At 39.8% G+C, this 12,950-nt stretch overlaps 1 protein-coding gene across 1 annotated transcript in view; it reads left to right on the top strand.

The window, feature by feature from the left end:
• Positions 1-11,543, top strand: part of MMP2 (matrix metallopeptidase 2) — a 50,423-nt gene extending 38,880 nt beyond the window's left edge. The window contains exons 10-13 of the mRNA XM_044987531.1: positions 1,368-1,504; positions 4,248-4,407; positions 8,205-8,314; positions 10,482-11,543. Of these exons, the coding sequence (XP_044843466.1) occupies positions 1,368-1,504; positions 4,248-4,407; positions 8,205-8,314; positions 10,482-10,585 (511 nt within the window). The 3' untranslated portion in view covers positions 10,586-11,543. The remainder of the gene's footprint in view (positions 1-1,367; positions 1,505-4,247; positions 4,408-8,204; positions 8,315-10,481) is intronic.
• Positions 11,544-12,950: the final 1,407 nt, after the last annotated feature.

Raw genomic sequence — 12,950 nt, 5'->3', positions numbered from 1 at the left:
TAGTGTATCAGTAGATTTGCTTTTGTGTGTGTGTGTGGCCTGCTATAGCTACTCTGATTATTCTTCATTAAAAATAAATATGAAATTGATGTTTATATCAGTGAAAAATAGAACACATTAAGACATCATTATCCCAGTTATTAAGACCAAGTTATATCTAACAAAACTTTTGTAAAAAAAAAAGGAAAGTAACATACGTTTAGTCATTTTCTGTCTTGCTCATATCAGCTACTACACCCTATTATCAGAATTGTTTAATTTTAGAAATGAGACAAAAAACTATCGTACTGACAAATACATATTAAAATGCTCTAAATTTGTGTCCTTGCTAGCTCCTTTGATCCATAGTCAGATTTCAACTGATGGGTGGTACAGCAATCTACAAAAGCAATTTAGGGCCTGATCCTGCAATTTTTAGGCAACACTGAAATACAATTTCAGTCTTTGAGAGTTTCATGAGAAAAGGATTCCAGTTAGGGGTGAGAAAAACTGGCACATTTTTTTCAGCTTCTACTTTTCATAATGATAAAAGCTGGATTTGACCTGATAATTAGTTTACTAGCTACAAGATAAAGTATGTTGCAACAGGGCTTCAGCTAGCTTGTTGATTTTTCATCTTAAAAAATTGGCAAATTGCTATAAGCTTTTGTTCTGTTGGGGCGGGAGAGGGGGAAGGCTGTTCCTTCAACAGGGGAGAAAACCAGTAGTGCCTTTGTTAATATCAAGTGCCTTCTACACAATGCTCTGCCATTGAAAGATCATTACAGTTTTTAAAATCTTATATCAAATGAGGATACTGCTTGTACATAAAATAAGCATTTCTCTAATGAACATGTTTAAGGTTTCTTTTACAGCCAAGCTCACTTCCCAGCTGCTTGATATATAGTTATTCGATTTGAACTTTTAGTCCCTACAATAATAATTGCAAGAGCAATTCATGGGATGCAAATGTCTGCATTTGTCAAATGCTGGTCCATCTGCTCCATACACAACAGCAGGATAACTGTAATCATGTAACTGCCTTGTAAATGGTTTTATTTGTATAATTGAAGCATAGAATACATTTTACTCTGGCGCAAGAAGCAACATGAACCCTTCAGCCATCAATCTACTTCACTTCAGTGAGGTTCCGGCGGGTGGCAGATTATGCAACCATTTCATTAGCATGCTGCAGGAGAATTCATTTAACCTCCCAGGCACAGTTTTGAATGTATAGCCAAGCAGTTATAAGTTTGTGCTGCTGTTGCTAGACCATGTGAGAGCATGTGCGTGTTCAGGCACATACGCCTTTGCCAGATATGATGAGAAACAGATGTGCTGATGAATCAGTTCATTGTAAAGCCTGTGCCATTTTCTGTTCTGTTCAGATTCATCTGGAGGACTGTAAACCCCCGAAATAAACCCACAGGTCCCTTGCTTGTTGCTACATTCTGGCCGGAGGTGCCAGAAAAAATCGATGCTGTCTATGAGGCCCCTCAGGAAGAGAAGACCGTGTTTTTTTCAGGTATTGGTTTGAAGTTGTAAACATAGCTTGCATAAGTGCTGCATTCAAATTCAGTCTTCTAAATGCTAAGCTGGATGAGGGAAATGTACCTCTGAGGGCAGCCATATCAGATCTATTATGAATGTCAGATTTCAGCTATTCCTTTCCTAGGACTAAAGGTCCAGAACCTGCAAGGTGCTGAGCACCCTCCACTGCCCTTAACCCATTGGGAGCTGAAAGGCTGTTAGCATCTTGAAAGAAAAACTCGGCAATATGCAGAACTGAGTCACTGTATGTGAATGCTGGCATTTCACTCACACTGAATGTCACCCTTCCCTTTGTCCAGGTCACCCTCATTGTCAGCTACAGTATCAGTACAGATCACTTCTCTTTGAGAATCTTAGACTTAATTCCATTCCTTTCCATGTTCTGCTGCTGCACCTCTACTGTCTGTCAAAGACAAATTCCTGCTCTGCATTCCAGGAGTCTAACTCGGATTACTCATCAGGCAGAGAGGATGCATGCGGGCATGCTAGCTAGCTTGACGGCCGAGGATAATAATAGATACAAATCAGTATACTGTCCATTTTAAGTCAGTCATATATATGCTCCAGCGAGCCTAGCCAAACTAATACAGCTGGGAGGTTGTTTTCAATGTTTGGAAAACTGAGCCAGCAAAAACTATCCTTCAGAATCCATTGCAACATGACTAAACATCTCCAGCCATGTAAAAAACACATGGCTGATGCTGTTGTACATTTTCTGCACAGGGGGAAAAAGTATTGTTAATTTATTCCCCATGTTTGATTGGCTATTGGAGTTAAGCTACATGGTAAAACAATAAAAACTCAGCACAGTCAAAATGCTTTGATATGCCATCTCCAGTAAATATTATTGTTAGTTGTGGTGGACTTTGGAGATTTTATTTGGTTTGGTTTGGTTTGGTGTAGCTTTTTGTTTTGTTTTTTGCAGGGAAATGCAATTGCTTTAGAAAAATTCTAAACAGGAAAGACTAGCAAACGCTAAAAGATCAGTAGGAAACTGCCTCTAGCCCAAATACCCTAAAATCCTTTGTACAGGAGCATCCGCATTTTGCTTCTGAAAGGCCATGCTGGTAACTTACAGGATGGAGAAGATTATCCTGGGAAGCAGTGACTATGAAAAGATTTGGGGGTTGTGGAGGATAATCAACTGAACATGAGCTCCTAGTGTACTCAGTGGTCAAGATAGCTACCGCAATTCTGAGATGCATAAACAGGGGAATCTGAAGTAGAGCAGAGTCTATGAGTATCTACATAAAGAACAAATATTTAATAATAGGCTCTAGGGCTTGGCTACACTTACAAATTTGCAGCGCTGCAGCAGGGTGTGAAAACACACCCTCTCCAGCGCTGCAAATTGCGGCGCTGCAAAGCGCCAGTGTAGTCAAAGCCCCAGCGCTGGGAGCACAGCTCCCAGCGCTGTCCGTTATTCCCCACAGGGAGGTGGAGTACGGACAGCGCTGGGAGAGCTTTCTTCCAGCGCTGGCGCTTTGACTACACTTAGCGCTTCAAAGCGCTGCCGTGGCAGCGCTGCCGCGGCAGCGCTTTGAAGTGTAAGTGTAGCCAAAGCCCTAGTCTAGAAAAGAAAGGTATAACCCGATCCAAGTTCAAGCAAGACACAGTCAGACTGGAAATAAGGAGTAAATTTTCCATGGTGAGGGTAATTAAGTATTGGAACAATCTAATCTGGGCATGGTGGATTCTCCATCACTGACCATTTTTAAATCAAGATTGGATGTTGTTCTAAAAGCTCTGCTCTGGGAATTATTCTGAGTTAGTTCTATGGCCTGTGTTATAGACTAGATTGTCACAATGATCCCTTGTGGCCATGGAGTCTGTGAATCTATGAGTTTGCCAGGAAGTTCAATGTTGCACCTTACACCTTTCTTGTGTTAGATAACTTAGTTCCGGATCCAACTCCCAGTGAAGTCAATGGAAAGCTTTCTGACATTCATAATTATTGTAATATAATTATGGCCATTAGAAATATTCTCTCATGGCGAAAGTTTCCATGGTCACCGGTGGGTAATTTCACTGGAGTCAATGGAAATATTCACTGAGTAAGATACCAAACAACGTAAAGGTTGCAGAATTTGGCCCTTTGATTTTTATGTATTTTGGGTCATATTAGAAATCAAGGACCACAGAATCAGGGCCTTTTAAATTGGAGATATAGATGGCCACTTAATATGCGATATTCTTGTATCTAACTTGATGGATGAATAGAAATTTCTGAAATAAACAAACCACAGATACACAGAGAGGGTGGGTGTGCGCAGGATATACGCTGTGTTTGGCCTTCAGACTACCCTGCTTTAAGACTTCATCATCCAACCAGATTATCATTGTTAATTATTTGTACTACAGTAAACCCAACTGACAGCAAGGCCTATGCATGCTCATAGTCAGAGGCACCCGCTGTCCCAGAAAGCTTACAATCTAAATACACAAGCCAGATGACAAGTAGGAAGGGAAACAGAGGCACAGAGAGGGGATGCTATATGTCCAAAGCCAAGCATCAGGTCAATGCTAGAACCAGGAACAGAACCATAATTCCTGAGCCTCAGTCCAGTGCTCTGCCTACTGGAACACACTGCTTACTAGTAATATAAGCAGGATGATAAAAGATCCTATAAAGTATCACAAAACAGAAATAGCTTTTTTGGTTAATCCACTGTGTAACAGAGTTAACTACCATGTAACTCAGTGTTTTTCCCACTTAGGAAATGAGTACTGGGTTTATTCAGCCAGTACTTTGGAGAGAGGATATCCAAAGAAACTCACCAGTCTGGGGTTACCTCCCGAGGTACAACAGGTCAATGCAGCTTTTAACTGGAGCAAAAACAAGAAGACATACATTTTTGCAGGAGACAAGTTTTGGAGGTGAGACACATTACGGTTAAGGAGGTGAGCCCTTAACTAAGCTGTTGTGGTGGATACTTGTTCTCATTTAGGCTCAGGTGTTTGCTGCAAAATGTTTTGCCAGACAAGAGCCTAAAAAAATTATATCCCTTGGCAGCACAGAAACAAGGTGGTCAGGTGACAAGGCCTGGAATAAATCTCTGAGATTTTCAAAGGCACAAATAGCAGCTAGGTGAAAGTCACTGGTAGTAAGCATCTAACTTCCATCTGTGCCTTTGAAAAATCTCCCCTTGAACCACTATTCCTGAAGGGCATTGGCCAGAAAAATGTGGAGGGGACAACGACAATATAGGGCTAGCAAACTTTGGTATAATTGCTTTTCTTGTAGCAACAGAAATAACAAAGGGCTAACATATTTGCTCTACTTATCTAATTGGTGCTGAGGGGAGCTGGGCACATCCTGCTGAAATATATCTGTTAATCTTGTGTCAAATCTTAATTTGAAATTTATTTTGACTGCATCTGCAATCCTTTTCATATGTTTTCTATGCACAGCAAGGCAAGCCGTCTTTGTAAGGATGTCCACAGATAACCCAGAAATACTAGTGTGTATATTAATGTGCCCTAAGAGTCATGTTGGAAATGTCTGTCAGAGAGTTAAAATAATATTATGCAACATAAGTAACCAAAGGCAGAATTCAAATGTCATATTCTTATTTTTGTTATTTGTCACGTATTATGATAGGGCTCAGAGGTTCTAACAAAGATGGGATCCTTTTGTGCCAGGCATAGTAGTTACATATAGTAAATGACAGTTCCTGCACCGAGCTTATACTTTAAATAGACAAGACAGACAAAGGCTGGGCAAAAATAAGGATTATCCCCATTTTACGGAAAGGGAATTGAAGCACAGAGAGATTGAAAGACTTGACTAAAGTCATATAGGAAGTCTGTGGCAGATCTGGGGACTGAAACCAGTTTCCTGAAAATTATTCTTCCTTCCCAAATAATCAAAGTAATACTCAAAGAGTTGCACAGCAGGAAGTTTTGGCTAACTTTGTGCTAGAAGGAAAGGAGACGCTCCTTCACACCCGTCCCTGTCTAGAAAGTCTAACTGAGTCCTGTGCTAGAAGGAAATGTCTTTAACCGCAGGTCTATGAGTGTGATTGAAAGGTTAGTATCAAATATCTTAAGTTGTATCTGAAGAAAAATGTACTCATTTTATTTTATTTCATGGAGTTGCAAGAGTATAACTGTCAGCAGGTTTTGGCACAAAAATAGGTTCTTAAAATTAGTCACCTGTCTGAGTGCTTCGCTGAACTGCGGTGACTTACCTAAGGAATACACATCAAGAAAGTAGTAGAGCTGGGAGTGGAATCCTGCCATCCTGGCTCCTGCTTTAATCACCAGATAGACCTTCTTTGCACATGGAATTAGGGCAGGGTTTGGTTTTAAGAACACACACTTGAAATTCCAGGTAGAAATAAGAGCCATTCATTAATTGACAATATAGAAACAAGTTAAAACCAGGAAGCTCCTACTACAGATGTAATAAGTTCCCAAGGTTTCAAGTATTCTTTCAGTGAAATGTAAGCTATATCACATATCAAAGATACATCTAGGGTGCATGAATCCTTTTTATATGAACAATAATTTCATATTGTGAACAGAGTAGATGTAGTGTCTTTTTTATATCCTAGTGGCTATGAATTCCTATAAGTACATAAAATATCCTTTCACAAAGGTTACCATTTGAAAGACAAGTATGATTAATTACCTTTGAGAACAGCACTCTTCTTTTCCCCACTATCTGAAAATACAGGCATTGATCTTAAAAAGCAAAAGATTGCTTATCACTCACTTGGAAAATATTAACTATGCAGCTGATCATGGTTAATGTTTTCAAGTATTTATAATATAGCCATTTGTAATACTTGAAATTACAGACCAGGAGTTAGCAATGCTGCTAGTTTCCTCCTTAACACTCACTGTTTTGATTAACTGTACCTTTGGGTCTCCAAGAAATTTATCACTCTGATCTCAGACACTATTTCTATCAAAACCCCTTATCAGTTGCAGTCACTGTAGAATGTATAATTTATTGTTATGCAACTAAACAGCTTAACTGATTTATATCTGCATAAAGAAGATAGCAAGCAATCAAAAAACATTTGGGAAAAGGCAACTGTGTTTAACAGACATTATAACCATTTAATATGCAGCTGTTTTATTTTATACAAGTACTCTGCCAGACAGAATCAAAATAACTACTTTGCAAAGTCCTTTTCATGTCATTATCACAAGCTTTGAACAAAGGCGTAAGAATGAAGCCTACTGCCTCCCTTTCAGTGTCTTCATAACAGGATTGGTAAGCCAGGGAGGTTTATTGGGCTGGTGGTGAGGGGAATTGGTTCATAAATTCCACAGCTAAACTTTTAAAACTTCACTGCAGGATGGTTTAGCCCCCAAAGTAGGTTTTGCTTAACTAGTAATAGAAAAAAAAAGTCATGATTTTAAATCTCTCTCTGAATGTATGGGCCTAATTTTGATCTAAATTACGTCAGTATAAATCAGGAGTAACTCAGTCGAAATCAAGAGAGTTTTATGTGTGTAAAACTAGTAAGGGAGAGGAGAATCAGGCTCTGTATAGAACAAGAATATATTACTTCTGTACGGTATTTGTGTGTAGGAAGTGAAAATGATCATAAAGAGATCAGTCCACTACCACAGGTTAATCTGAGGCTCACTGATGCAGTCCTGTACTGGGGGCATAGGCACATCAATTGCTACCATCCCTTGGTAAATCCTGCATACTCTCCTCTCCCCTCCTTCTGGGAATCAGTCTCAGTCCCTAGGTCCACGTGAGGTAGAGAACCAGGCCATAGCCCCCCTGCCCCCTTGGGAATATCCTGCATCCCGAGCGTCACAGAATGGGATTAGTCCCTGTGCTCCTATGTGCATAGGGACAGTCACTTGTAGATTAACTGTATGTGGGCTATGAAAATGGGGGGAAAGCTTCTTACATCTCCCTCTCCCTGTGCACAGGCTAGTCTAGAGCGAAGTGCCCAAAGTGAACAAAGCATCAGATCCTCAACTGGTAGAAATTGGCAAAGCTCCAGTCACTTCAAAAGGATGTTGGAAAGTAGATATAAGTTCAGTGGAGCTAAACTGATTTATACTAGCTGAGGATTTAGCCCCAAAAGTATAACAAATGAAAGTAATTGGGTTGGTTTAAATTCTCTGGTTTTCCAAGCTAAGGTATTACTGGTAGTAACACATTGTAAGGAAGTTTAGTTCTTGTAACCATTATATTTATCATCACTGGTAGGGCTGTGTGAAAACAGTGGAGATTTGTGGTTAAATTTCATGCAAAACTATTTGTAATTTCATTCTGGGTAATTTCTATGGCTCAGAAATGGAGCTTTGAATGGAATCTTCACAAACTGGCCATTATACATCAAAATGTGTCATTTTGAAAAGTTGCTGGTTGCAGAGCAAAAGTTGACCTTCACTGGAATTATGTTTTGATGTTTTAAATATGAATTTTGGGAAATTGATGGCGTTGCTCAGAAAAGACTATCTGGGTGAAAGTGAGGTCCATTTTCAGTTCAGAACTGATTGCATTTTCAAACAGAAAAGCTGCAAAAATTCACAGGATTGTCACACAACTGGACAAAACTGAAACAGTGCGAAAACACGATGATTGAATATCACATGTGAATGTTTTGTACAGCCACAGTTACTGGTGACTTCCTGAAAGGTAGTGGCAAATGTTACAATGAAATAAAGACATGATTATGGGGTGTTATCTTCTGCAGGTACAATGAAGTAAAGAAGAAAATGGACCCTGGGTTCCCTAAATTAATTGCTGATGCTTGGAATGGAGTTCCAGATAACCTAGATGCTGTGCTGGATCTCAGCGGAAGTGGTGAGCAGTCAGGCATAAGTCATTATAGAGCTTCCTTTCAAGTGTGTATTGCCCTTGTCTACTTCTGGACTTCCTGGAGACATTCATTTCTAGTGGTTAATGAACAGGCAGCCAATCAATCATTCTGCTTGGCATGCTGCCAGGCAAAATACATATTTCAGTTAAATATCCCATTGCTCTCAATTTACTCTTAAAGAAAAATATTTAGGAATTATTACGTTTCCTGAACGTTTCTGGTTCCTGTAAAAAATAACCATCCTTTCAAATCAGTACCACTTTCATGCAGTACTTGTATTTAAAAAATCTGCTACCGTTGATATTGAAAGTATTTAAGCTCCCCTGACACCGGTCCCTTGGAAAGGAAGTCTCTTAGAATTAGAGATTTAGTAGCAAAGGAATCCTTTGATTTTTAGTTTTCATTTTCCCTTTTTAGAAATGAGCAAACCAAATCAGATAACACAGTTCCTCCCCATTCCAAAACCATGTTTAAAACAGCCCATTAGAGAACTGGTTGGAGTAGAGATGGGTTTGAGCCATATTGTGGAATATGGAACCCTGAGGGGAGTCAGAAGCCAAGTTTTGCCAACTGGAACATCTCTACTTTGGAGGGGTTTTCTCCACTTTGTTTCCATCATGGATCAGAAGTGGAAGTAATAATATACCTCAGGAAAGGGTCTTCTTCTAGAATACTTGACCAGAACCAGAATGCCAGAATGCTCATGGGGAAAGAGACTTCTCATGAGAAAATCGGGGCAATGTTAAATTTTGTCTAAACACCTGAAATTTTGAATTGAATACGCATTCTGAACTGTTGGGCACTTACTCAACACTTACCTCATTGTCAATATAATTTGTATACTGGGTCTTCATTTTGTCTTTATGTTTTATATGCCATGTCTTGTGCATGGGTAGCTTGAAGGCCATAGTTTTTTCTGTCACTATCCTCTAGAACAGTGTTCCCCAAATTTGGGATGCTGCCTGTGTAGGGAAAGCCCCTGGAGGGCCGGGTCGGTTTGTTTACCTGCCTCGTCCATAGGTCCGGCCGATTATGGCTCCCACTGGCTGCGATTCACTGCTCCAAGCCAATGGGAGCTGTTGGAAGTGGCACAGGCCGAGGGATGTACTGGCCGCCGCTTCCAGCAGCTTCCATTGGCCCGGAGCAGTGAACCGCGGCCAGTGGGAGCTGCGATTGGCTGGACCTGTGGATGTGGCAGGTAAACAAACCAGCCCAGCCCACCAGGGGCTTTCTTTACACAAGCAGCGTCCCAAGTTTGGGAAACACTGCTCTAGAAGGTTACAAACCTGTTCTATATGTGGAGGAATATAAGAGAAGAATCAGTCACACACAGAATATAAATGTGTATGACACAGTCCTTAAGGTTTGGACTGGATGTCTTGGTCAAATCCCTCTGCTTTGCACCATTCTGGTGGTGTGAAGCCTGAAAACCAGATTAGCTGCCTTCCTGTGGTGGCTTCTTCTAGTCCTGGATAGGGTCAGCATAAGATCCTGCCGCATGGCCTCTGACATAAGAACTGATCCAAGAGAAAAGGGCGTGACCAGGAGATTTCCCCACATGGCTTCTTGGAATCATGGGTGGCCAGTTAGAGCATGTTCCAGCACTGTTCTAATTCTCCCAGGATCTGAATCAGCCCATGGTAAGCTTCAGGACTGGGGCTGGTAGCTTGGAGCCAACTTTGCTTCTTCCATCTCTGAATGTAGCTCAGCTGCAGCTAAGGACCTAGTCCATGGTTTTCAGAAGTGGCCTGCCATTTTTGCACTGACAACTTCCCAGGCACAAGTGTTTGTGAGATGTCACGGAGGTGCCTACCTGATAGCACCTTCATACCACGGAGCTAAATTTTTAAATGACATTAATTGTGCCAGCAAATATTTGTGTGCATAAAACTTAGGCTCACAAAATGGGCTTCATTCAAAATCAGTCCTCCCTTGATATCCACTCTGGATTTCATATATATATATGTATAAAGTTATTAATACAAATGTCATTTTAAAAACCCTGTTAAAAATAAAACATAGTTTCTTCTAAATATCATTAGAAAAATTTCTTCTATTCCTATAGGTTTAGCTAAAATAATAAAGAAACAAACAAAAACTATAATCAAGAGTTGTGTTTTCCATAATATTTATCTTTTTTTTTCTTCACAGGGTACAGCTACTTTTTCAAGGACTGGTATTATCTAAAACTGGAAGCCACGAGCTTGAAGATTGTTAAAGTTGGCAATGTAAAATCCGATTGGCTGGGTTGCTGAACTGTATAGAATATTAATAACCAAATACTTACTCTTTTCGTTATATGCCTTTTCTGTAATTAGAGATAGATCAGAATGCTAATTCATGGACCAGTCTGGTACTGGTACCAAAACACTAAGTACCAGTACTCTACACTTTCTTTCATCAGATAATTTAAGAGTGTGCACTTCCTAAATATACAAAAGATGTTTATCCCAAAAATATGGTACAACTTTCCAATTTTCATGATAGTCACAGTGACGCTAGTAGCAGAATATCCAACACTTTTTATTCCCCTGGTGCCTGAATCAAAATCCAGTGAAGTCACTGGAAACTGACTTCTTTGGACTTTGGTTATGTTCCCTGTGGGGTACCAGTCCCAAATAGGATGTACCAGCAGTGCACTTTGATTATTTTTTTTTAATACAACTCTGAATATAGATGGACTTGCCTCAACGCTTGTCACCTTCTTGCAGGTTTTGGTCATCGTTTCCATTTATTTACATAGTCATACAGAAAGATTGGCAAAGGCACAGGTTGCCTCAGGATTTGATTTGTGTTGATGCATGATGGAATCATGGCAAGAAACTGTATTAAAAGTATTGTTTTAAAGTACTTTTTATTTTAATATCTTAGTTAAAATTTAGCAATTTGCTTCATGCACTTTGTTACTACTATCACTTGTTTATATGGACAGAATGACTCAGATTTTTGAGGTCGATGCATTATACATAAAAAGCCAAGTACTAATGTTTAACTTGTTTTATTTTATTTTGTTTTGTTTGTTCTCTATAACATTGGGGGGCTTGTTTGTTTATTTGTTTACCTGCTTACTTATACATTGGGCGATGGAAAATTTTCAATCTACTACCTGATGGAATGTTTTTATTCATTAAAAAAAAAAGAAAAAAGAAAATCTCACACACGAAATGCCAATGATACAAATAAAACCAAATGATGCTGTCAGTGATTCTCATAGACATGCTTCCTTGAATTGTTTGAATTTACAAAGCATTTTGGTAGCATGTTAAATTGAGTGTCTGTCAAAGGAAAGACCATATTAACCCACAACAGAAACGCATATTGGAAGTGTTTAGGAACTCAGGTTCAAATTCTCAGTTGTTGACTTCAATAGAGCTGCACCAATTTACACCAATCGGAATATTTCATAGAATCATAGGGTCAGAAAGGACTGCAAGGGTCATCTAGTCTAACCCGCTGCCGAGATGCAGGATTTGTTGTGTCTAAACTATCCAAGATAGATGGCTATTCAGCCTCTTTTTAATAACCTCCAGTGAAGAAGCTTCTACAACCTCCCTAGGCAGTCTGTTCCATTTTCCTACTGTTTTTACAGTTAGGAAGTTTTTCCTGAGATTTGATCTAAATCTGCTATGCTGTAGTTTGAACCCATTGCCTCTTGTCCTGCCCTCTGTGGCAAAAGAGAACAATTTATTTCCATCCTTTTTTATGGCAGCCTTTCAGGTATCTGAAGACCTCTCTCATATCCCCCTTAATCTTCTCTTTTCCAGACTAAATATATCCAGTTCTTTAAGCCGTTGCTCATATGTTTGAATTCCATTCCCTTAATCATCTTTGCCTCTTGCCTCTGGATCCTTTTCAATTTCTCTACATCCTTTCTATACATTGGTGACCAGAACTGGACACAGTACTCCAGCTGAGGCCTAACCAGCGCCAAGTAGAGCGGTTCTATCATCTCCTATGACTTGTATGCTATGCCTCTGGTAATGCAACCTAAAATTGCATTTGCTTTTTTTTGCAACAGCATCTCATTGCTGACTCATGTTGAGGTTGCCACGTCAGTTTTCCCCTATTCTGTATTTGTGCATTTGTTTTTTCTTCCCTAAGTGTAGCACCTTACATTTGGCCCACAACTGCAGAAGAGAGCACTGTACTTCTACATTTAGCTTCCATGTTTTTTCCACTGAAGTAGCCTTTCCAGACAGTGTCATTTGTCCATCAGCCATGTCTTTCTTCCCTCAATAGCCTCCTATCACCTTGTCTCTTATTGGCATTGATCTACAACCTACTTCTCTGGTTAAAGGTGTAAGCAGCCAATGGCCGATGATGTAATTCTGGCATCTGTCGGGAAATGATTGAATAAGATTGGGTATGGCACCTGAACAAGAGACAAAACACATCGCTTCTACAATAGATGGCCTGGGTGATCCCAAAGAGTTCTCCATTCACTCCTGAGTCTCGATTCCAGGCCTTCTTCACAGATATAGAAAGACACAATTGAATAGCGATGCAAAGTCCCCAATCTGAAAAGCAATGCTGGTTGGCCACCAAGAATGAGTAGTGTTTAGTGATTTAAGGTGATTTTAATTCAAATGGACAAACCCCACGTACTGTTAAAAGAGAACA

Source organism: Mauremys mutica, chromosome 14 (genome assembly GCF_020497125.1).
Source record: "Mauremys mutica isolate MM-2020 ecotype Southern chromosome 14, ASM2049712v1, whole genome shotgun sequence".
Classification (NCBI taxonomy): Eukaryota; Metazoa; Chordata; order Testudines; family Geoemydidae; genus Mauremys; species Mauremys mutica.
This window is presented reverse-complemented; position numbering and strand designations above follow the sequence as displayed.